Raw genomic sequence first — 22,803 nt, forward strand, 5'->3', positions numbered from 1 at the left:
AGTTTCACATTCTTTTGGTATGTATCTCTTTATTTCATTATGTCTTGAGTCATTGAAGTAACCAATGGTAACATTAAATGCTATACCTGTTGCGTCAGAAATTTCTTGTACTTTACTTTGAGGAAAGTCTCTAACACGAATGACTTCTCTCATGTGGTCAATAGTTTCTTCATTTACTCCAGCCTGAATGCAAGCATAAACGAAACAATTGTCTTCTGTCATAAGTGTTGCAGTTCTTTTGTTCAGTTCATTGAAGATTTGGTAGCGTTCAAGATTTATAGGTAATGTGCAAAGATACTTCCAGAACTGACCGCTTCTCTTCTTATAAAACTTCTTTTCACCATTATCTTTCCAAAAGCTTTCTATAAGTGCTGGGTTTCCTGTTTGCTTAAGAGCTTCCAAAATGGCTTTCTGGTCATTTGTCAGTGTGCTTTCATCTCTATATGGTCTCTTTTTTGGTTTGCCTTTCTTTACATCTGACATCGTTAAGCCTTCATATTCTGTTAAATCATACATCTTTATTTCAGTAAGATTCTTTATGTTTGTCAAGAAGAAGTCATAGTGCATTTCAACAATACCTGCAGCATTTGCTTCTATCTCTGATATAAAGTTCTCCTTCAAGAGCTGATGTAGTAATGTTCCAATATTATTGAGGTTTAACGTAGAACATTCATACTTTCCACCAAGTTTATAACATACCATCCATCTCTGTTGTGAGTTTATTTTAATTTTCTCTAAGAGTCTCATGAAAACCTTAACGAAATGTTTGTGTAAGTAGTCTCTGTTTGGTTCATCTAAAGCTTCGATGTTAAAGTCAATGAGTCTATTGCCTGACTTCACATTTCTCTTCCTATTCTCTTCATCTTTCTTTAACCATCTCTCACCTTCTTTTGGTTTGTCGTCAATGGAACGAAGGACATCGTTAGCTTTGCGAACTTGTTCTATAGCGCTCTTAAACATCTCTCTTCTCTGTTGTTTCAGTGTGTCGTCTCTTCTTCTTGTTTCACCAACGTTTGCATTTGTTATGTCAAACATTTCTCTTCTTACTTCATGAGGTACTGAACGTCTATGATATAAGTCAATAGCAACGTCATTTAAGGAAATGCTCTTGCATGGACTTCGTCCTCGCCGCGTTGCGGCTTTATGAACTCATGAATTCTATCATAACTTATTGCACCATTATAGTCATTGAGGATGTCAGCGAGTGCTTTTTTTGTTTGTTGCGTAATGCTTTGCAACATCTATATTAGCTTCTGTAAGAAGTTGTTTTATTTCCGAGTGTTCTAACTTAGACAACTTCCGATACATCTTTAGTAGGAAATAAAAAATATTTTTTGAAAAAATTAGATTAGATTTTTTAAGTTATTTTCAAAATAATTTAATATTTTTATTTTAATAAAACACATGCAAGATTACAAGTTCTTTTCATACAATGCTCTCGCTACTGCCATCAAGAATGAGTTCAATAATGCTTCAAATGTTAATGTTATCTTTAACAAGAAGTTTGTGAAAGAATCTAAGTTTGGTCAGTATGTCAGACCATTAGCTATCGTCATTGACCGCAAACGTTATACTTCACAAGAGTTAGCAGTAGTTTTGAAACAAAAGAGTTTCTTCGTGAATGTCAAAGATACTCATTATACTGTCATAAAGAACTCTAACGTTGACTTCTTCAGTATTGCTTTAAATCTTTCCGAACAGAAAGAATATAAGAAGGGTGAAACAAATGTGAAATATTATCCTTCATCTCTGAAGACAATAACGAACAAAGATGTTATACAGAAATTCTTACCAAAGGTTGAAGAAGCTTCTATTGACATTGACGAAGGAAGTGAAATGGTTGAAGAAATTGACCCTGAAGCTTTATAAGAAAATTTATTTTTGAATAACTGATGGTGTCACCACGTCACTATGTCACCAGGTTAATTAACTTCTCTTAAAAATGATGACAACATGACATTTAGACAACAGGTACGAAAGGAGGAAGGCATTTATGAATTATTTTTGAAGAACTGAAGGTGTAACCACGTCACCATGTGTCACCTGGTTAATTAACTTCTTTTAAAAAGTGTGACAACATGACATTTAGACAACACAGCAGGATTAATGCAAAAATAAATTCAAATCATACTTTATAAAGCTTCATTTACAGGTATTTCATCGTCAGTAAATGAATCCTCATTATCGTTTGGTTCAACCTGTTTATATAATCCTTTCATTTCTTCTTTCAAAACATAACACCACGTCTGTTTACCATCTATTCTTCTCTGTTTCCTTTCACATTTATCTTTAATGCTCATTTGAAAGTTTTTGTCTTTCATGTCTGATGGTTTGCAGAATAGAGCATTTTTACACGTCATTCCTGCACACAATTCATCATAATGTGTATTTATCCATACATCTAAAGGATTTGTTGATAATTCAATTAAATCTTGTTTGGCTTCAGTCATCGGAATGATTCGTATATTAAATGATGAAATGTCGTAATTGATAAAATACGTCAGTAAATTATCATAAAATTCCTTTGTGCATGAATTCATCAAATTCTTAAAGTAATCAAATTGACCCTTAAATTTACCATTAACCCTTAAAACTACGTATCTTCTGTCTCCAACTTCAATTTTGACAGGGTAAACGTTATTAGTTACGAAAATGAAGTTTGCAACGTTCTGAGCAGTTCTTCTGGGTTGATTCTTTTCATTAATTCTAATCTCATTATCCGTAATAATTGATTTCAAAGCGTTGAAGTTTGCGAGTCTGTCTTCACCTACATTCTTGAGTTCATTAAGTACAAGAAACATTTTATTCTCAACTACTGAATTGAAATTACCCGTTAGCTCACCTATTTCGGTAATGTTTTTGCATGAATAACCGGCGAGAAGTTCAGAAATAATGTCAGTGAATCTGTTTTTACCTGTTCCCTGAAGTCCTTTCAAAATAATTGCTGTTTCATTCTTGATTCCAGGACTGTTGTCAAAATGTCATGTTGTCATCATTTTTAAGAGAAGTTAATTAACCTGGTGATATGGTGACGTGGTGACACTGAAAACATTTATGAAAACATTTACGAAACATTAACGTAAACATTAACGTAAACATTAACGATAAAATTTATTTCCAGGACTGTTGTCAAAATGTCATGTTGTCATCATTTTTAAGAGAAGTTAATTAACCTGGTGACATGGTGACGTGGTGACACTGAAAACATTTATGACAAAAATAAATGGTACCATTAATAATATCATGACTGTTCTCGTTCATGTCTGATTTACATCCAACGAAAAAGTTTAGAAGAACTTTCTTATTCTTTCTGGCATATTTTTGTCTTTCCAATACTCCCGCTCTAATGGTCCCAGATGTGTTGGCTTCGACTCTCTCAAGTTCTTAGATGGTATAACATCTTCAACGCCTCCTTCATATCTTACTTTATAAGTGTCATCGTTTATGTTATAGCCAAGTATTTCAATAACCACTCCTCGCTTTGCTTCGTCAATGGTTTCAGCAAGTTTGCCATTACTACTTTCAACTAATTTGTGACGAGGGTAAAACGCAATAGAGTCGTCAGCAGCTTTTATAAGATATCCATTACCTTGCGTAGAGTCTACGATATAATAGTTTCTACTTAACCTTAAACGTTTCTTTGTCAACGGTTTGTCGTCAAGAACTACACGAACTTTTGTACCAGGAATGAGGGTAAATTGTGTTGAATTTCTGATATTTTGTGTTTGACTTCGTTTCTTTTGTATATACTTTTCTTCTTGTTGTTGTGTCATTGAATTTGGTGTATGTCCTGTTGTAGAATGTGTTGAGGAATTATATACTTCGAGAAAATGTTTCATTGTTTCTTCGGTAAAGTCTCGCTCTTGGTTTAAATCTCTGAGCGTTCTTATGAAGCGGTTTATGATGCCGAGTATGTTATGGTTATGGTCTTCAGTAGTGTAGTGAGTTATGTTATGCTTAATGAGAAATTCTGTGATTTCATTACTGAGGTATGCACTGTCTTGGTCTGATGTTAAAGTACTTGGGTTATGTTCTGCTACAAACTTTTGTAAAACTCTTAACACTTCATGAGTTCCTTTATTCCTCATTGGATATGCATATGCTTTGCGAGTGTTAACATTAATGAAGATGAGGAATGGTTTATGTCCTCCTTTTCTGCTTTGAATGAGAGTGTCAAATTGGTATGCGTCAGGAGCGTTGGAGTAAATTGGTAAAAAGTAGTCGTAAGGGTTTATTTTTGTTTGATGTACAACATTTTTGTCAAAGAACCTTTTCACTTCAGCTCTGTTAGTAAATCCCCAACTCTTTGCAGCTTCATTGAATTTCTTAAATGACCTCCATGGATGTTGTTCGAATACTTCTTTCAAGCTCATTTATGTAAAGTTAAAGATTTTATTCTAGGCTAAAGCGCGTTCATTGAACGCGGTACCATGCGAATATAGTCACAAAAGGTGGCATATAATCTGCACCCGAGCCTGTTGGATTTGTTGTGAAAGTGTGTGAATGATTACCTCCCGGTTCAGTTGGTCGAAAAATCTTTTTTGCTGAATTGTTATAAGATGGAGATAAAACGTCATTGCCAGCTTCATACTCTGAGTTGTATAATGGGTGGTCTCTTAATGAGTGGCTATGGTCGCCAGAAAAGTTTGTCGTTCCTGTATGAGTGTGCGCAGGTAAGTTTGCTTCTTTAATTTTCTTCGAACCTCCTGTTTGCTTTGAATATTTAGCACAGTATAAGAATTTATCTACAATCTGCTTCCACGTACCAAAACCTAAAACTGTTGCTGGATTTGTTGAATTCATTGACGTATAAATAGAACCAACAGGATATATGGTTTGAACAATCTGGGCCTTCATTGTTAGAAGTTCATGTTTAACGTTTATAGCTTTATTGCCTTCTACAATATTTATATTGTTTGTTATTAAACCATTAGGAAAAGTAGGAGGATAAATTCTTTGTTCATGTACAGTTGCACCGTTTCTTCCTGTTTTTGTTACTATTTCGATGCATGCCTTAATTTCTTTAATCCTGATTGTTTGAAATTCTTCATGCACGTGCTCTTTATCGGCTTTTCCATTAAGCGCAGCATTTACTTCCGACTTCTTTGCATAATTTTCATCTACATAAGTTTTGTCGGCTTTCTTATCTAACATTGCTGGTAGTTCATATGCTTCAAAGTTTCTGGCATGACCTTCAATGTTCATACATCTGTTATCTAAATTGTTTAGTGTATCTTTTACGCTTGTACTCGGATTCTCTAAAGGTGCACTTGAACCCAAATAATAGTTCAATATTATGTCGTCTGCTCTAACAGTAGTGAAGGATTTATGTGTATGTTCTTTGTCAGCTTTCTTATCTAACATTGCTGGTAGTTCGTATGCTTCAAAGTTTCTGGCATGACCTTCAATGTTCATACATCTGTTATCTAAATTGTTTAGTGTATCTTTTACGCTTGTACTCGGATTCTCTAAAGGTGCACTTGAACCCAAATAATAGTTCAATATTATGTCGTCTGCTCTAACAGTAGTGAGGGATTTATGTGTATGTTCTTTGTCAGCTTTACTATTTAATGTAGCTTGAAGTTCATTTATATCGGAGATATTGTGTTTATGAGATTTCAAAACTTTGTTCATTGCTTCAAGTTCATCTTTGCTGGCTTTACTTTTAATAGCATCTTCAAAAGTTATTTTTGCCTTAACTCTCAAAGTAAATCTTGGTTCAACTAATACACCGTTAACAGAGAAACTAGAAGCATAAATTTCATCGTTATAACCAAATGCTTCTGGTGCTTTACCTGTGTCATACTGTACAGTACAGCGTATGTCATAACCTTTAGCACGAATGAATTTATATCTTCTTTCATTAACATCTTCAGTGCTTATTTGTTCATCCTGTGTTAAATATCCGTGGTAGTCCGTTATAATCTGTTCGTCTGAACTTATATAATGAACATGGTTTTTATCTGCTTTTTCGGCTAATTTCTCTTCTATCTCATTTATTTCAAGTTCATGCCTACCACCACCTCCCGAAGAAGTATTTTTCTTCAGCTCTTGAAGAACGTCCACTTCGCCATCTTTGGTGTCAATAATGAGACTTTGAGTTAAAACCTTTCCTGTCTTAATGGATGTTTGTAAAACTTCTTCTTCACCGTGTTCGGGGTCATGGTCGTCGTCATATCTTGTGAAATCAGAGATGTTGTCATACATTAAGCATATCTGTCTCAAAAGTTCTGCTATTTGAAACTGGAACGAAAGATATACAGAACTTTCATCATCTCCTAAAGTCAAGTCTGCTTTCTTAAGTATTTCTTGAATGTATGCAATGAGAACAGAGTACCTTGGAAAATATTCGAACAATATTTCATTAGCTGTTGGTTTTGGTGGTTCTTCTGGAGTTTCTGTTGTTTCAGTTCCTTCTGTAGGTTCTGTTGGAGTTTCTGCATCTCTTGACTTCAATGCTCTTGCGCTCAAAGACCTAAATGCTAGAGCACCAGGTTTTACAAAGGACTTTATAAATGCTTTAATAGTTCCTGGTAAGTTATTGTTAGCATTAAGTAAGTTCCTTATGCTTCCATAATGTACGTCCATAGCACTATGTAAAAAATCTATACTTTTCTTGTAGTCAGCAATAGACTGACTGTGATTTTTTAAAGATTTGTCAATACCTTTAAGCCAATCTTCATGCATGTCTGATACTGAGCCAAGAATATCATTTGCTTCCTTTAGTGTATTTTGTGCTTCTCGTAAAGTATCCAATCCTGTACGTGCATTGTTTGCTATACGTCTTACGGTATCTATTTGACTCCTTGTTTCTTGCATCCAACCAGATAAAGTTTTAATAGTATCCGAACCATTTGAAATGAAGTTCAAAGCACTTTTAACGTCATCTAAAGCTTCTTCACCAAGTACTGCCCATATCTTTCCGATTTGGTATTGAAGAACTCCATATGAAGCAGCTGTTAAACCAGTATTTATAAGGTTCCATATCCATGATTTAGCAGTTTTTCCATCCTTTCCATCTTCACCATCCAAACTGTTTTCGCCTTGAGGTCCTTGTATTCCTTGTATTCCTTGTATTCCTTGTGGTCCTTGAGCTCCAGTGTCACCCTTCTCTCCTTTCAGTTCATCTTTATGTTCGTTATAATATTCTAATGTCATAAGGTGTACATCATTACTGCTACCAGCAACGCCGAGAATTTGTTTCTCATTCATGACTAAATTCTTTAGGCATTTAATGTTGTCGTCAAATCGAAAGCTCTTTAACAATTCAATGAGAACATTCAGTACTTTCACTAATGAGGCATCTACTGTAGAATTTATATATTGCACCGTTCCATCATTTATGATAGGAACCTTGCTTGTTGTAATGAATGGGTCATACGTGTTAAAAGTATCGAAATCAATGACTTTTTTAGTTTTTCCATCGTCAATGACTAAATCATGGCCTTCAATTGTTAAAGTTGAGTTTTCGTTTACTAGTTCAAGTGCTCTTCTTGCTTCATTTGTTTCATACGCATATGCAGCAATAGTCATATTTTAATGAGAATAAAATGTTGTTCTATTTGCAAAGTACAGACCCAAATGAATACGGAATAGTAAAGCTACAAACAAACTTAGGTCTTCAGAATGAAGCACTTGCTTTCAGAGTTGTTGACTTCAATACTATCGCAACTTTTGTCATAACAGATGAAACAGATTTCATAGAGATTGAAATAGATGACAAAAGAAGTGTTATAACATTTCCTAACAGAGCCGAGTACAGAATAGATAAAATTGCTGGAGTCATAGATACTCTCATAAATGAAGAAACTATTGACAACATAGATGTCGAACTCTCTTCTGAGGGAACATTGAAGTTCAGTTATGCGAAAGAGTTTAAGATACCAAGAATGAGTCATAGAGTTCAATTGCTTCTGGGAGCATACCATATGACATTTCCTTTGAAAAGTGTTGACAAAACAATTGAGATGAAATCTGTTCCATACGTATGTTATGGCAATTGTTTGTACATTGAGTCTAAAATAGCTAATGTCACAGGTATTTCAGGAGTTAATAGTAAAGGTTCAGTAGAATATAAGTCTTTCTGTTCATTCCAAACGTTCCTGTCATAGCAACTCATTTAGGTAAATGGGTTCGCATTAGTCCTCATAATTTGAAAGATATGCAATTCAGACTTGTTGACTTTCAAGGAGAGCCTGTAGAACTGAAGGCACCAGTGCGAATGACTGTTGAAGTTGACTTTTTAGAAAATATTAAATGCAACAGCTTACAAGAGAACTCAGAGCTAAAAATATAAAGTATGAATGTTATGTATTAGGTCATGAACTTTGGTTGTTGCTGTTTGATGAAACAAATGAGTTAGTTATGTCAGTCAAGAGAACAGAAAAATATTGTGTTAGTGAAAACTGCACCAAGTCAATAAGATTAGGTTTGCATTATGAAGATGAGTTCGATACTGTTGAAGAAGTTTTGGATAGATATTACAAATTGCTAACTTGAAATTTTTTTGACTGACGGCGCAAAGCGCCAAGACCGAAGGTCCTGACTGCTTTAATTTACTAAAACATATTTCAAACAAAGCTTATAGTCAGGAGATAGTTTTGTATACTCGTTCGAATATCTATACTTAAACTCAACTCCTGTAGTTCCTGGTGTTTCAATGATGCGGATGTTACCTATTTTCATGAATAGTGGAGTTTGACCACAGCATTCGATTTCAGGGTCGAGATAGTCAATGACACATTGCTTTCCTGTTATTCGTGATATAACATTTTCAAGGTCCTCCTTTGTTAGAATTATTTGGTTCTTACTTATAAGATTTGTCAAAAGCTTCTTATCGTCTTTGAGTAAAATTGTTTGGTATAACTGAAGAAGGTAATGGTCTACGTTATCTGAAGGATTTGTTTGAACATTTGTGTAAGGATTGTCGTTGGCTTCTCTTGAAAGAATTTGGTCCAGTGGTGGATACTCTAACTTAACATCTGATGTAGCGTTAGCGTTTGAAGCTGTGTTTAAATTCACCGACTTAAGATCTGGTTCTTTTTTTTCAAACACTCCGAACTATAGTTCTTTATGACAATATTGTTTGTCGTTCGTGAGTCAACATTTGATGTTGGTTCAATTGGAACATTAACGGCACCAGCTAAGATGGATTTGCTTCTCATTTCATATAGAATAAAAACCTTTTATATGTATGAAATGAACAATATACTCGACAAGGGTTTGAATGTAAAGCTAACGAATGAAAATATTGTTGAATTCACTGAGACAGGTGCTGTGTATAAAGATGTAGAACTACTGAACAAAAGAGCTAAGGGAAGAAGCAGGAACATGAACAAAGGGTGGAAGCCTATAAAAATTTATGTCAATGATGGCTCAGGAGGTTCAAACATAAAGTATGCAGAAAGTTATAGAGTTTATGCTCTCAAAGGTGAAAAGCCTTCATTTAAGAACAGCTATTCTAACGCATATCCTCAAAAGCTAACGGATGGGGAAGTGGATGATATGAATGACAGCAAAAATATTAACAGAAATGGCGACAGAGATGCATGGAATTTGTTTACCATCAGTCAATTGAAGGTTAAACTTTAAAACAATGTTGGTCGTTCCCATGGAATATTTTTGACTTTAATGGTATTAGTCATGATATGAATCTCAAGGTATGAACGAGGAGAGATGAGAGACTTATATGCTTCCCAAATTTCTTCAAAAGGTAATGTTATACCTGACTGTTTCCAAATGAGTTCAATATCATAACGTGAGAAACCTTGAAAGATAACGAAGTCAGTTATGAGACGTTTTATGTTTAAAGCTAAAAACCTCCATGTTTGCATAAGTATTGCTACAGTTAAGTGGTAATGTCTGACTTTAGTAATGATGTTAGCTAATGGTGAGTCTGGTTTTGACACTAAACCTTTACCAGCGAAGTCGTCGCAAACGAGCAGAGTGTTTGAAGGATATTTTTTGAAGGGGTATTTTGAAAGTTTTGACAGAATGTAGTTTGTAAGTCGTTTCATATCGTAAACTCCTGAGTATTGACGTAAGTGGTGTTTGTCAATAATTCTTTCCATCTCCTCAGAAGTCTTTTGCATTCCTGACTGTATAAATTCAACGATGGCATAATATTTCCTCTTACGTCGAATGTAACGTTGAAGAAATTCAATGAGTTCACTGTCTGGAACTTTAACGACAGAGGCTTGAACTTTTGACATAAATGTTTTCGCTGTTGAATCCATAGAGTCTGAAGTTGCTGATATAATGATTTGGTCATAGTAAGAGTCGTTTCCTAAACGCTCTGTTATGAGTATATGACGAATTAAATTAAATGTCTTACCTGAACCCATCTTTCCACAATAGAAATACACACCATTTGAACAGAATTCATAATCTTTGCTGAAAGGAAGAATAAGAGAAGAGTTAAGTTTGTCTGTAGTTTCATTCATGTCTTCATCTACGTCATGTATTAAATGCTTCATTTTATCTCCATTAAAAATGCAAGTCAGAAATATTCAGAACATAGCACCGAGTCTAACTGACAAGAGTATAAAGATATACTATGAACATGTTATGATGAAACCAACCAAAATTCAAGAAAGTCAGTATACTTATGAATATCCAAGACACTGGGTAGAGTATGTAGGAGGTGAGAAAGCTATTGAAATCAGACAGGTTCGAAGTATTCCAGCAGGAAGAACAATATTATTGAAGAACTTTAATGTTTTGAGATATAATGATGAAACAAAGAAGCAAGATAGTTTCCCTGTTGCTGTGTATGTGAACTTAGATACAGGAGATGACATGAAAGTTTTTAATACAAAGCTTCAAACGGTAGTGAGAGAACAACTGACTGCGGAAGGACATCCATTACCTTCAGAAGTTACCATAGCATATAATTTTGAAACAAACTCAATAGATTTTAAAGTCGTCTCTGCAAAGAAGTCAGGTTTTACATTTAATGAAGCAGATGTATATTCGAATGAAAACTTCAAAGCTATTGCATGGTTAGATAATGACGATTGCTTTAAGAAAATCTTTAAATACAGTGACTCAACGATGTCAATAGATGACCTTCGTGGAATGTTACCATCGACGTTTACAGTTGAAGGTTCAGCAGGATTGCTTACAAGATTGTCAATTGGTGGCATTTGGTCTCGTGAGAACATTGTTATAAAATCCAGTATAAGTGAATTTGCTGAAGAATCTATATTATGTCTTTCAAACTACATGTATTCGCCGCCGAAGCATTATAGTATAACAAACTTTGTCAGTAAGTTTAACATAAGACTTGTTGAACCTTCTTCAATGAAAGATGTTGTGCTACCTAAAGATGGAAAGGATGGACTCATTATTGAAATGATTTTAATTGCATATTAAATGGGCTTGTTCTTGAAGGTCATTCATGATGAAATAACTGTTGTAGAAGATGTTAGCAATTGTTCAGACATTTTGAAGCGTATAGATGATATAAGAAATAAGTTAGATAGACCGCAAAGCGGTGAGGGCGAAGCCCGTGAGAACACTTATGTTTCATTGACTTTCTCCAGTAACGAGAACTTTTATGAGATAATATTGAAGAGAGATGATTTTAATATGGTGTAAATGGTAGCTTGGGCAGCTTTAGGCGCAATGGGAACAAAAGCATTAGTATTTGGAGCAAAAGCACTTGGAGCTTATGACGCAGTAAATAAAATGAGTGGAGGAAGGGTTTCGAAGACATTAGATGCAAATAAAGGGAAGATTGGAGGCTGGGTTGCAAAGAAGTTAAGATTAAATAAAATAGGGCTCATAAATAAAGCATCCAATTTGGTTGCGACTGAGTCAGAAAATGCTTTAGGAAAGGACGATGAGTTTGCAAAACACGCAAAAGACTTTAATGACCAGATGAAAGGTGAAACAATGCATTTAAATAGAGTCGATGGAACTAAAGAAAATGTTTCTTCTCCACCAGCGGTTTATCCATACGGACCTTATGGAATGTATGGAAACCCTTACGAAAGACCATTTGACCCATTGACTGGTGGAAGTAACTGGTATCATTACGGCCGAAGAAGAAAGACAGTCAAGTTGGAGACGGACGTAAAGAAAGCAACTAAAAAGAAACCAAGGAAGAGAGTTATAAAGCAATGAATTCAACAGGGTAGAAAAGAGGTTAGAAATCGGGTTAGATCTAACCATCTACCCTAAATTTATTTTTGTGCTATGTTTTTCATACGTGTGAGGGTGGTGATATCATTAATTTTTAAGTTTATTTTTTATTTTATTTTTATATAAATGACGAAAACTATTGAGATAACAAACTACAACGGTCATGAGTTCAAGAATTTGTTCTTCGTTCCTCGTGAAAATACATTCTATCAGATACGAGGGAGAAAGGGTAAAGTTAGTTTGAGCGTTTATGAAGGAATGAAGAATGGAAAGTTTATACAAGCATACGATACAAACGGTAAACGTGTTTCATAGTTAGTAAGACTAAGTTGTGTACTGAGGCACTGCGCGCCTCCGTACACCACTTAGCGGTTTTGACACATAAATGACTTCACTAATGACTTCACTAACGAATTCCCTACCATCCTCACTAAATAAAAATAACCTTATTTTTATTTTTTTAAAATTTTTATTTCATTACAAAGACTGTCTGACTACATTTACTATGACTCTTTCCCAGAACGTTTCCGTGAACTATTCAAAACTCAAGTAAAACTGAGAAACATGCATTTTAACAAAGACAAACCCATTGACGATGAAAGAAACCCTGAATATATTACAATCCCTTATGACGCAAAGTTCATTGCATACATTCCTTATGGTCGCAGAGGAACGAAAACTATTTCAACAAAGAACAAAAATTATTTCTGGAGCGATGAAGAAAATTGCCTTATCTACATAAATGCATACTTAAATAAAGCTACATATTGTACAAAAGAAGGTTGGACTGGATTTGAGCTCTACATATACGACGACGATGGAAACAGACGTTGTGTATACCCATACGATAATATGTACCATTGTTTTCATCAAGCATTAAACGAATACATAGTCAGTAAGGGTCTCATTCCTGTTGAGTAGATATGCTTTATTTTTGTTCTGTCATTTATATAAAAATAAACTTAAAAATTAATAATATCACCACCCTCACACGTATGAAAACATAGCACAAAAATAAATTTAGGTGAAGTGGTGAGATCTCACCTCTTTTTTCACCTGTTTTTTCACCCTGTTGAATTCATTGCTTTATAACTCTCTTCCTTTCTCCAACTCTTCTAACTTCTTCCTAAGTTTAGCAATGTTGTCCTCATGAAGTTTAATCTTTCTCAAAATTCCTTCTTTATCTAATGGTTGCTTTATCTTTCTAAACTGAACTCTACCATCCTTCATAGTATGAATGTAAAAACCTTCTGGAATAGTTCCTGATTTAATGTATTCTACCAAAAACTTTTGTTTCATTGCTTCAGTGACTTTAGTCGTCATTTCAATCAAATAAAAATTTTAATATTAAATAAAAATAACGTTATTTTTTCAGTAAGGAAACGCAGGAGTTTTACGATTTATTTGAGGAGTAGGTTCTGGTTTAAATGTTGGAGTCGGTTTAGGAGTTGACTTTTGAACAGGAGTTTGTACTTCCATAGGTTCAGGAGTCATTGAAGGTGTTGTTTGTGAAGGCGTTGGTTTTGCTTGTGAAGGTGTTGGAGTTTGTTTAACTTCAGCTACTTCAGTATTATTTACAACATTTGCTTTATTTCTTTTCAACATCATAACTGCTCCTGCTGTAGCTAGCAAACCTAGTGGGAGACCATATCTTATATAAGGACTTGACCAAATGCTATTTTTGACAGGAGCTGGTGGAACACCTAACCTTGGTGAGACTGCTCTTTGCCATTGTGCAGCTCGTAAGAAATATTCAATAGGTGCTCCATAATCGTTTGGTAAAGTTTGTTTCATAGATGGTGAAGGTTCACGAGAGCTTGATGAAGAACTCATTTATAAGCTTTAAAATAAACGTTCATCCTTTATTCCTCACTGTCGTCCGTAGCTAAGTTATAGTCATCTAATCTTATTATTGGGATTCCATTAGCACGCACCTGAATGGCAAAGCAACAATCCCTCATAAATCCAATAAGTGGCTTTGGTACATTTTCAGTTGCTAGTTCAATAGGTCCTTTAACAGACAATTTGTATGTTATTGGAGCAGTAGATGTTTGACCTTGCTGGAAGCAAAAGTCCACTTCTGTTGGAAAACCACATAAGAAATGTGTGTTGTCATAGCTATCCCATTTATGTTCCACACTACCATCATCCACCAATGACCTCATAACATCTTCATTAAATCCTATCATATCATTGTTTGTATTGCAAGCGTTCGCAACCATTTCATAAAATACAGGTCCATATGATTTTTCAGGTTCTGCAGGCATATTTCCATAAGCTCCCATGGAAAGCTGAAGATATTTAAACTTAGGGTTCTCAAAATTAACATAATAGTTGTCTTTCTTTCTAAATAGTGCCCAAATACTTTTAACATTAATAGGCGTATAAGCTGCTGTAAATGTTGCACTTGAACTATCTGTATTCTTTGAGAATGAACCGTCCATAGGAATCCAATCCATAACTTTAACAGGAAAACATAAAGCCTCGTTTGTATAATGTTCTACAAGTTCTGTATAAATGTTAGGGTCTAAAGAGAATGACTTTGGATGAATGAAACATTCATTAAAATCCATCTTTGTTCGAAATAGTTGCTGGGTTACAGTTGTAATAGTAACTGTTCCACTAGCTTCTACTGCCTTCGTTATCATAGTGAATGGTTCATTCCATGGAACAAATTTATTTGTCGGTGGATTTGAATCTGAAGCAAATGCAACTTTAAGAGTTGGATTGAAAGCAATGATATCATTTACAGATATAGATGTGCATTGTAAGGCGTCGCTACTGAACTTTACTTTAAGCTGAATGTTTCCTGCAAAAGCTGGAATAAATCGAATAGCTTCTAATGGAAGGAATCTTCTAACAGGAATTCTTAAACGAAGCTTAAAATCAAATGATTTTCCTGCTGTAATTGGACCACTAACAATTTGTCCTGTTCTGCATGTTCCCGAATGACTCCATACATCTTCATGTCGAGTCTTTGAGAAAACATCTACTTTCTTTATTTGTTCGGTAGTTTGTGAGTTTGAAGTTATATATGCTTCTTCTCTTGCGTTGTCTTGAGAATATACGATACGACCATTTGCAAGGATTTGATATCCAGCAACTGCATAGAAAGCGTCATCGAAACCAATCCAAAATCCTGGTGGGTTTGTTTTATTGGAACCTGAACCAATTTCTTTATCTACAATAAATTGACCTTCCATTTTATACGTAATGAATGTATTGTAAAGGTCCAACATATTTTCACCAGGAGGTGAGAGATTGAATGTTACCCATGTGTTATCTTTAGCAGTTCCAGGTTGTGATGGAATCTTTGCGTCAGAATATTTTCTATTAGTGTCACCAATTTGAACTGCATTGTCTATGATATCGAAATATGAGCGAATCTGATGAATATGCTCTGCTGGAGTAAATTCGTTTAGCTGTTCGTTCTGCATGTATTTACTTCAGATAAAAATATCTATTTACTTCATTATTCTCACTCTTCTTCTTGGCATTCGTGGTGGAAGTTGTTTCTTGACATTTTCAATGAACTGTACATTCTCTTTTGTCTCAACTTCTTTCACTGGCGGGTCAGGATTCTTTGACTCGGTTTGTTTTTCAATGAAATTCACGAACTTTGCAATAAGCTCTTGGTTCGTTATTGAAAGTACATCTGGCTTCTTTTCTTCTGTTCTATTGACTTTTCAGTTTGAATAGAAGGTTTTATATGGGCTTCGTGACTTCACCCTTGCCATGCACCTTAATGTTGTCGCTTTCTGCATTCGCTAATGGAACCTTTCTTTTTCTTACGTATATTTTACCATCTTTACTCTGACTTACGTAATAGAAAGGATGTTGTATTCCTCTTGCGTCATTTAATATAATAGACTCTCGCTCTGATTTTGACAAGCTCATTTTACATCGGTTAAAGTTTTAATTTTGTTTTTTATCTGCAGTCAAATGACTCAGACAAGCCCTACGGACAAGACCCAAGGGGTCATAGATGTTGAAGCATTGAAGAAAGAAATTCGTGAGCAAATTTTATCCGAACTGAAGGAACAAAAACAAGAACAAAAGCCAGAGAGACCAAAGAGAAAACTTAGTGAAAAACAACTTGCTGCATTAGCTGCTGGAAGACAAAAGAACCCAAGACTACTGGCGAAGAAAGCTAGAGAAGAAGCTGAAGCAAAAGCTAGAAGAAGCTGAAGCAAAGAAAGAGTAAATGGTTTATTTTTATCCGAATTAAATGTATAGACAAATACCTTTATCTGTTGCGTTCAGTAGTGAAAACCCTGACGTCAAAATAAAGGGGAACAGAGTAACGTTTAAGTTTCCAACAGACTGGATTGTGAACATAAATGAAGAGAAGTACATTGGCATAACATATGTATATAACACGTGCTTTCAGAAAGGTTGACTTTATACTTCAAGTCGAGATAGAAAATGACGAACAGTCTTTAAGCGCCCAAAACATTCACATATACAAATACTTTAAAGACGATACAAATTGCAACAATGTATGATTTATTTAATGAGATTTCGAGAAAAAGTTTAACATTGAAGTACAAACTTTACAGCCTTTACGTGAGTTTCTTGCACAACTGAAAGAAGAAGGTAGTCAGCCACAACTTATAGACTTTCATTATGAATTTAATGAAAATGAAGATGGAACACATGACTGTCAGTTTGTTATATTTCACCATTCAATGAAGTAGCTAAAGAGAAAGAAAATCCATTACGTATAAGATTTCAAATCTCTGAACCAAGTGATGATTTCAAGAATGTTTTCAATTATGATGCAATGCTTCCGAGGAAAAATGAATTTTCAAAGATTGTAACACCTGGCATTTGGGATAGAAAGCAAGCTATTTTTTCAAACTTAAGTAAGGGAGTTGAAAATGAGTTCATTGGTCATACAAGAACTTCACCACTTCCTAACCCTAAATACTATAAATTAACTGGCTTCAATCGTGAGTTTTGGATAGACATGTTCTCCACTCATGACCATAACTGCCCAGTGTTCTTACCTCCAGACCATAAGGACTGTCTCTACATTGAAGCACAACTCTTAAACTCTACCATCGCAGTATTGTAAAATCTACGCTAGTTTTATTTTTTCTGAAAATTTTTATTTGAGTGAAAGGCATGGAAGGTGAAGGACATTGGCAAACACTCGAACATGACAATGACTATGAAATCTTTTCAGAGTACCCATATCCAATTAGGCGCATAAGTAACAAAAGAGTTGTAAGTGAGTTTGACAACGGTGATGGTTATATTTGTGTTTATTTAAACAAACATAAACTCTTTAAGCATAAAATTGTTGCAAATCAATTTATACCGAATCCTGAAGGACTTCGAGAAGTAGACCATATAAACAGAGACAGAGGAGACTTTCATATCTCAAACTTAAGGTGGGTGTCGAGAAGACAAAACATGAGAAATATTTCTGGTTCGAATGGCTATTGGTTTGACATTGTAGACACTCTTCCTGAAGATGCTGTTGAAATTATACAATACTCTAAATTTACTCTAGAAAATTACTACTATGTCCCAAGTGAAGATGTCTTTTACTATTTCATGGGAACTCAATACAGACGAATGAATGTCTTAAGACAGTATAGCAAAGATTATATAAACATTACAGATGTAGAAGGAAGAAGAACAAAGCTGTCTATTGCAAAGTTTAAGAGAGACAATGGTTATACATAAATGACAAAAATATATGACCTCATTATTTTTATCATGAATGGTCTCACTGCTGACAAAAATAAATGACCTCAGAACTTCAACTTACGAATAAAGCTTGTTTTAGTCGTTATTGAGAAGTTAAACTTTTCAGCAAAGCAAGGACTAGAAGACTTACATAAGTCAAATCCAATCTCTTGACCATCATGAAGTGCTTTGTAAAGTTTCATTAAACTGAACTCAGAGTCTTTGTCATATGTTCCAACAGGTATGTGAATGTTCTTATCTTCATTGTAATAGCATTGTATAGCTTCAGGAAACATTTCATTAGCTGTTAAAGCAAGAACGTCTTGTTTTACACCTTTACAACGTGCATGAATGCAACTTCATTTAAATCGTTCGTGAGTAAGTCTATGTAAGTCTTCTTTCCACAAAATATTGACTTGTATGCTAAACTTTGTTTTCCAGGTGTTATTTCTGCGAAGTCAGAATGGAACTGACCTAATGTTTTACCAATAAGTTCTCTACCGTATCTCTTCTGAAATTCCTGAGCTAACAGTGGGATGTCTTCATTGAAAATATGCATGCTATCGCAGTCCTGGTAAAATATTTGAAGACCCATATCTTCAGCAGTACAGAATACTTCACACATTATTCTCTTCGACATAGACAGAATGTTAACACCAAGTGGACAGAAGTTAAAGTGTCTGCAAATGCTTTTCGTTAGCTTGAAAATAGTTTTATCTGAACCATCCAAACCTTCGAACTTCACTATATGGTTGTAGTTTCTGATGGCATATCTTATAGCATCTTTGTCATTTACTATGGTTATTTTTGACTCAATAGGAGATAGAATAGTTTTGCCATAAATACTGTTCAGAATGAGCTTTATATTTTCTTGCAAAGGATTTCCTTCTTTCTTATACTTTAACCTTAACTCAAACAACTTCTTTACTTCATCTCTTATTCTAATATCTCTGTTTCCATCGTAATAGTATCCTTGCAACACTTCACATTTGACACCTTGATATTTTATGAGGTCTTGTAATGTTATATGGTCAACATACATTAAACAGCAAGTGTTTGAACTTCTGGGAACGTTAAGTTCTGGATTTAGTTCAGGGTCACAAACTATTAAAGGAAAGTGTCTATGTATTCCAATCTCTGTTATCTTAATGAGAACAAAGAAGCCAGACATAAACTTTTCACCAATGGGTTCCTTTTGGTCGTCATCGAATAAATGTCTCATGAGATACTCTGTGCTTAACATCTCATCCTTCAATACTTTTGGAATTCCTTCTAAAGTATAAAGTCTTGCTATAGCTGATGGATATAATGAAACAGCGTCGAAGTCAGCAATGAGTTTCTTTTCGCTCTTTTGTTTCATGTTATCTGACAGCATACATCTTCCACCTTGAATACAGCGTGAAATAAATTCTCTTGGTTTATTTGAGAGGTCATATAAATTTCCATTCGGGAAGTACACTCTGTTCTCAAACAATTTGTTAGCAATAGAACAAATACTAACGTAGTCATATACGTTTAAATCAAACTCTTTCAATATGTCATTGCGGAACTTAACAAAACCTTCTCTTAAAATTCTTACATCTTGTTTGCAATAAAATGTGCTATACTTTTCTAAGTCGAAGTGGTTCTCATCTATTCTGCAACCTTTGATGGAATCTATGTTTTTCATGAATGTATCAATATCTTTTACAAACTTACATGCTTCAGAAATGACACCAGTTCTGTTGTCATTTGCTAACAAAGTACTGCTGTAGTAGTTGTATGGAAATACTTCTTTCGGTCCTGTTTGTAAGTTAAACATAGCAGGAAATAGTTTAAGCTTCTTATTTATAACACTGTAAGAGTCTTTTATAATAATTGCCCTTCCTTTATATAAGCCAGTTATTTGCATTGTTCGTGAACCTTTAATGATGGGAGTTCCTTTCACTTCTGTCATGTGTCTTAAGATGAAGTTTATATCATAACTGAGGTTATGGAAATATATTAAACTCTTGTCAGGAAGTCGTTCCAAAAATTCTGTTGCACAGTTCTGACCCCAAATGCTTTCACTCACTGAACCATCTTCACTGTCATAACAGATGTTAAAAGCTTTATGAAAGCCATCGGTACTGCACTCAAAGTCAGCAAAGAAAACGTGCTCAGGAATGAACTTACATTTAGCTTTATTTACTTCTTTTGACTCGGCTTTCTTCTTCAGTTGTACACAATACTTTGGAGCATATGACAAGTCTTTAAATGGTGCAAGGTTCTGTTTATATAAGTCAGTCGTATATGTGAAAAGTTCTCCATAAGAAATAGGTTCGAAATATTTGCACTCCCACAATGTTTTCATAACATCCCATAACGGTGTTGTTCTATAGGGTGTCCAAAGGTGTGTTTAGCACAAACCTGAATACTGCGAATAGAAATAAACAAGTTACATATATATAAAGTTTATTTAAATATAATCACCATTGGATTCAATCACGCGTTCGCAGCGATCGATCCAGGCTTGAAAGACATGCTTTAAATCATCATGAGAAAATTGCTCAAATTGCTCTCTTACAAAATTTTCAAGATCATCTGGACTCGCGAATTCGCGTCCTTCAGCTCTCTTTTTTAGCGTGCCGAATAAATAAAAGTCAGAGGGTGCAATATCAGGTGAATAAATTGGGTTTGGAACAACTTTGACATTGTTTTCCAACAAGTAATTCATTACCTTATGACTTTTGTGAACTCTTGAATTATCAAAATGAATTGCAAACTTTTGTTTTTGTTGTTTGGATTTCTCAAACTCATCAGAATTGATAATTTGAGTAAGAACATTGTCAATTAGATACTGAGCATTCATCGTATTAGGTTTTTGAAGAATATCAATTGCGATGATGCTATTCGCGCCCCAAAAAACCGACAACATAATCATTGGTGTGTCAATTTTTTTCTTCGGGAATGTTTGCGGATTTTCATCCTTCGGGATCCACATGATTTTGACTTCTGTTGCATATTGAAACCAAGACTCGTCCCCTGTTACTAAAAAGCGAAACTTCTTGGATTGATACGCACCCAATATAGAGAGGAGCTCTTTCGAAGATTGGACTCTAGATTTTTTTTGAACTGAATTAAGGTTGTGCGGAACCCAACGTGTATACGCTAGTTTGTAGTTCAAATAATTGTGCAGATAATAACTGACTGTTGTACGTGGTATCTTTGTCATCTCCTCTATCCTTCTGAGTGATGCTCTTGGGTCTTCATCTAGCACTTGAAGAATTGCTTTGATTTTTCTTTGATCCGGCGATTTTTTGTCAATTTTTATGATGGGCGCCTTTTTGTTCATGAAGTGATACATCCTAACATGATACGTTACAGTGGAATAGCTAGGAGCATCCATACCGAAGCATTTTACCAATGTCTCGTAGATTTTTTTACAGTCTTTGCATTTTTTTGCAAGAGCGAGGATGTTTTCTTTATGATTCATTAAAAAAATGAAAAAATCCCGCCAAAATTTCCCGCGAAACCGCCTCTTGTCTCAAAATTCATTTTATATCCCGGCATGGCGCCAAAATACAACTTACTCATCATATACATATATTCATATTTTTTATTATATATTTATAATCAGCATATATCTCCTTTAATAGTCTCATATAGAGCGCTGTGCTAAACGCACCTTTGGACACCCTATATCATAACGAACTACATATTTATCTTCTCTCTTTGTATAAATCTTCATTTGTTTCTCAATGTTCATTCCACCACAAGCTTTGAGAATTTCTATATAGTTGCGAATGAAATATGTTGTCATTGGTAATCTTTCGTTTAGCATGTAGTGGTCTTCAACAAGAAGTAAGTCAATAGTTCTAACAGTTTCACATTCTTTTGGTATGTATCTCTTTATTTCATTATGTCTTGAGTCATTGAAGTAACCAATGGTAACATTAAATGCTATACCTGTTGCGTCAGAAATTTCTTGTACTTTAGTTTGAGGAAAGTCTCTAACACGAATGACTTCTCTCATGTGGTCAATAGTTTCTTCATTTACTCCAGCCTGAATGCAAGCATAAACGAAACAATTGTCTTCTGTCATAAGTGCTGCAGTTCTTTTGTTCAGTTCATTGAAGATTTGGTAGTGTTCAAGATTTATAGGTAATGTGCAAAGATACTTCCAGAACTGACCGCTTCTCTTCTTATAAAACTTCTTTTCACCATTATCTTTCCAAAAGCTTTCTATAAGTGCTGGGTTTCCTGTTTGCTTAAGAGCTTCCAAAATGGCTTTCTGGTCATTTGTCAGTGTGCTTTCATCTCTATATGGTCTCTTTTTGGTTTGCCTTTCTTTACATCTGACATCGTTAAGCCTTCATATTCTGTTAAATCATACATCTTTATTTCAGTAAGATTCTTTATGTTTGTCAAGAAGAAGTCATAGTGCATTTCAACAATACCTGCAGCATTTGCTTCTATCTCTGATATAAAGTTTCTCCTTCAAGAGCTGATGTAGTAATGTTCCAATATTATTGAGGTTTAACGTAGAACATTCATACTTTCCACCAAGTTTATAACATACCATCCATCTCTGTTGTGAGTTTATTTTAATTTTCTCTAAGAGTCTCATGAAAACCTTAACGAAATGATTGTGTAAGTAGTCTCTGTTTGGTTCATCTAAAGCTTCGATGTTAAAGTCAATGAGTCTATTGCCTGACTTCATATTTCTCTTCCTATTCTCTTCATCTTTCTTTAACCATCTCTCACCTTCTTTTGGTTTGTCGTCAATGGAACGAATGACATCGTTAGCTTTGCGAACTTGTTCTATAGCGCTCTTAAACATCTCTCTTCTCTGTTGTTTCAGTGTGTCGTCTCTTCTTCTTGTTTCACCAACGTTTGCATTTGTTATGTCAAACATTTCTCTTCTTACTTCATGAGGTACTGAACGTCTATGATATAAGTCAATAGCAACGTCATTTAAAGGAAATGCTCTTGCATGGACTT

General features: G+C 34.7%; 14 protein-coding genes and 3 pseudogenes across 17 annotated transcripts, besides 4 other annotated features; 5 read left to right on the plus strand and 12 right to left on the minus strand.

Annotated features, from left to right (window-relative positions):
- Nucleotides 1–12,457: part of a mobile genetic element that runs on past the window's edge.
- TVAGG3_0468320 (organellar and viral DNA polymerase type B) lies at nt 202–1,035 on the minus strand (the record flags this gene model as incomplete). Its single annotated transcript, XM_051235377.1, has 1 exon — nt 202–1,035. A coding segment is annotated over one exon (834 nt), but the record flags the coding sequence as incomplete, so codon positions are not given.
- TVAGG3_0468330 (uncharacterized protein) lies at nt 1,405–1,869 on the plus strand (the record flags this gene model as incomplete). The annotated part of the gene is made up of 1 exon (XM_051235378.1): nt 1,405–1,869. One exon carries the CDS (start codon nt 1,405–1,407, stop codon nt 1,867–1,869), a length of 465 nt encoding a protein of 154 aa, XP_051093202.1.
- On the minus strand, nt 2,133–2,801 carry TVAGG3_0468340 (uncharacterized protein; the record flags this gene model as incomplete). Its single annotated transcript, XM_051235379.1, has 1 exon — nt 2,133–2,801. The coding sequence occupies one exon, from the start codon at nt 2,799–2,801 to the stop codon at nt 2,133–2,135; it is 669 nt and encodes a 222-aa protein (XP_051093203.1).
- On the minus strand, nt 3,649–4,373 carry TVAGG3_0468350 (integrase core domain containing protein family; the record flags this gene model as incomplete). Its single annotated transcript, XM_051235380.1, has 1 exon — nt 3,649–4,373. A coding segment is annotated over one exon (725 nt), but the record flags the coding sequence as incomplete, so codon positions are not given.
- On the minus strand, nt 4,414–7,158 carry TVAGG3_0468360 (keratin-associated protein family; the record flags this gene model as incomplete). Its single annotated transcript, XM_051235381.1, has 1 exon — nt 4,414–7,158. The coding sequence occupies one exon, from the start codon at nt 7,156–7,158 to the stop codon at nt 4,414–4,416; it is 2,745 nt and encodes a 914-aa protein (XP_051093205.1).
- On the plus strand, nt 7,551–8,111 carry TVAGG3_0468370 (uncharacterized protein; the record flags this gene model as incomplete). The annotated part of the gene is made up of 1 exon (XM_051235382.1): nt 7,551–8,111. The coding sequence occupies one exon, from the start codon at nt 7,551–7,553 to the stop codon at nt 8,109–8,111; it is 561 nt and encodes a 186-aa protein (XP_051093206.1).
- On the minus strand, nt 8,551–9,164 carry TVAGG3_0468380 (annotated as a pseudogene). The gene has a single exon. A coding segment is annotated over exon 1 (614 nt).
- On the minus strand, nt 9,581–10,442 carry TVAGG3_0468390 (annotated as a pseudogene). Its single transcript has one exon. A coding segment is annotated over exon 1 (862 nt).
- Nucleotides 11,626–12,126, plus strand: TVAGG3_0468400 (protein of unknown function, DUF4107 family; the record flags this gene model as incomplete). Its single annotated transcript, XM_051235383.1, has 1 exon — nt 11,626–12,126. The coding sequence occupies one exon, from the start codon at nt 11,626–11,628 to the stop codon at nt 12,124–12,126; it is 501 nt and encodes a 166-aa protein (XP_051093207.1).
- Nucleotides 12,458–12,528: 71 nt separating the features above from the next.
- Nucleotides 12,529–22,803: part of a mobile genetic element that runs on past the window's edge.
- On the plus strand, nt 12,709–13,065 carry TVAGG3_0468420 (uncharacterized protein; the record flags this gene model as incomplete). The annotated part of the gene is made up of 1 exon (XM_051235384.1): nt 12,709–13,065. The coding sequence occupies one exon, from the start codon at nt 12,709–12,711 to the stop codon at nt 13,063–13,065; it is 357 nt and encodes a 118-aa protein (XP_051093208.1).
- TVAGG3_0468430 (uncharacterized protein) lies at nt 13,231–13,467 on the minus strand (the record flags this gene model as incomplete). The annotated part of the gene is made up of 1 exon (XM_051235385.1): nt 13,231–13,467. The coding sequence occupies one exon, from the start codon at nt 13,465–13,467 to the stop codon at nt 13,231–13,233; it is 237 nt and encodes a 78-aa protein (XP_051093209.1).
- On the minus strand, nt 13,665–13,977 carry TVAGG3_0468440 (repellent protein 1 family; the record flags this gene model as incomplete). The annotated part of the gene is made up of 1 exon (XM_051235386.1): nt 13,665–13,977. A coding segment is annotated over one exon (313 nt), but the record flags the coding sequence as incomplete, so codon positions are not given.
- TVAGG3_0468450 (uncharacterized protein) lies at nt 14,007–14,792 on the minus strand (the record flags this gene model as incomplete). Its single annotated transcript, XM_051235387.1, has 1 exon — nt 14,007–14,792. One exon carries the CDS (start codon nt 14,790–14,792, stop codon nt 14,007–14,009), a length of 786 nt encoding a protein of 261 aa, XP_051093211.1.
- On the minus strand, nt 15,006–15,581 carry TVAGG3_0468460 (uncharacterized protein; the record flags this gene model as incomplete). Its single annotated transcript, XM_051235388.1, has 1 exon — nt 15,006–15,581. A coding segment is annotated over one exon (576 nt), but the record flags the coding sequence as incomplete, so codon positions are not given.
- On the plus strand, nt 16,087–16,320 carry TVAGG3_0468470 (uncharacterized protein; the record flags this gene model as incomplete). Its single annotated transcript, XM_051235389.1, has 1 exon — nt 16,087–16,320. A coding segment is annotated over one exon (234 nt), but the record flags the coding sequence as incomplete, so codon positions are not given.
- On the minus strand, nt 18,529–19,510 carry TVAGG3_0468480 (organellar and viral DNA polymerase type B; the record flags this gene model as incomplete). Its single annotated transcript, XM_051235390.1, has 1 exon — nt 18,529–19,510. A coding segment is annotated over one exon (982 nt), but the record flags the coding sequence as incomplete, so codon positions are not given.
- TVAGG3_0468500 lies at nt 20,282–21,405 on the minus strand (annotated as a pseudogene). The gene has a single exon. A coding segment is annotated over exon 1 (1,124 nt).
- Nucleotides 20,282–21,501: a mobile genetic element.
- Nucleotides 21,474–21,501: a terminal%2Cinverted (terminal inverted repeat of Mariner transposon ID:TVAGG3_0468490).

Source organism: Trichomonas vaginalis, chromosome II (genome assembly GCF_026262505.1).
Source record: "Trichomonas vaginalis G3 chromosome II, whole genome shotgun sequence".
Classification (NCBI taxonomy): domain Eukaryota; phylum Parabasalia; order Trichomonadida; family Trichomonadidae; genus Trichomonas; species Trichomonas vaginalis.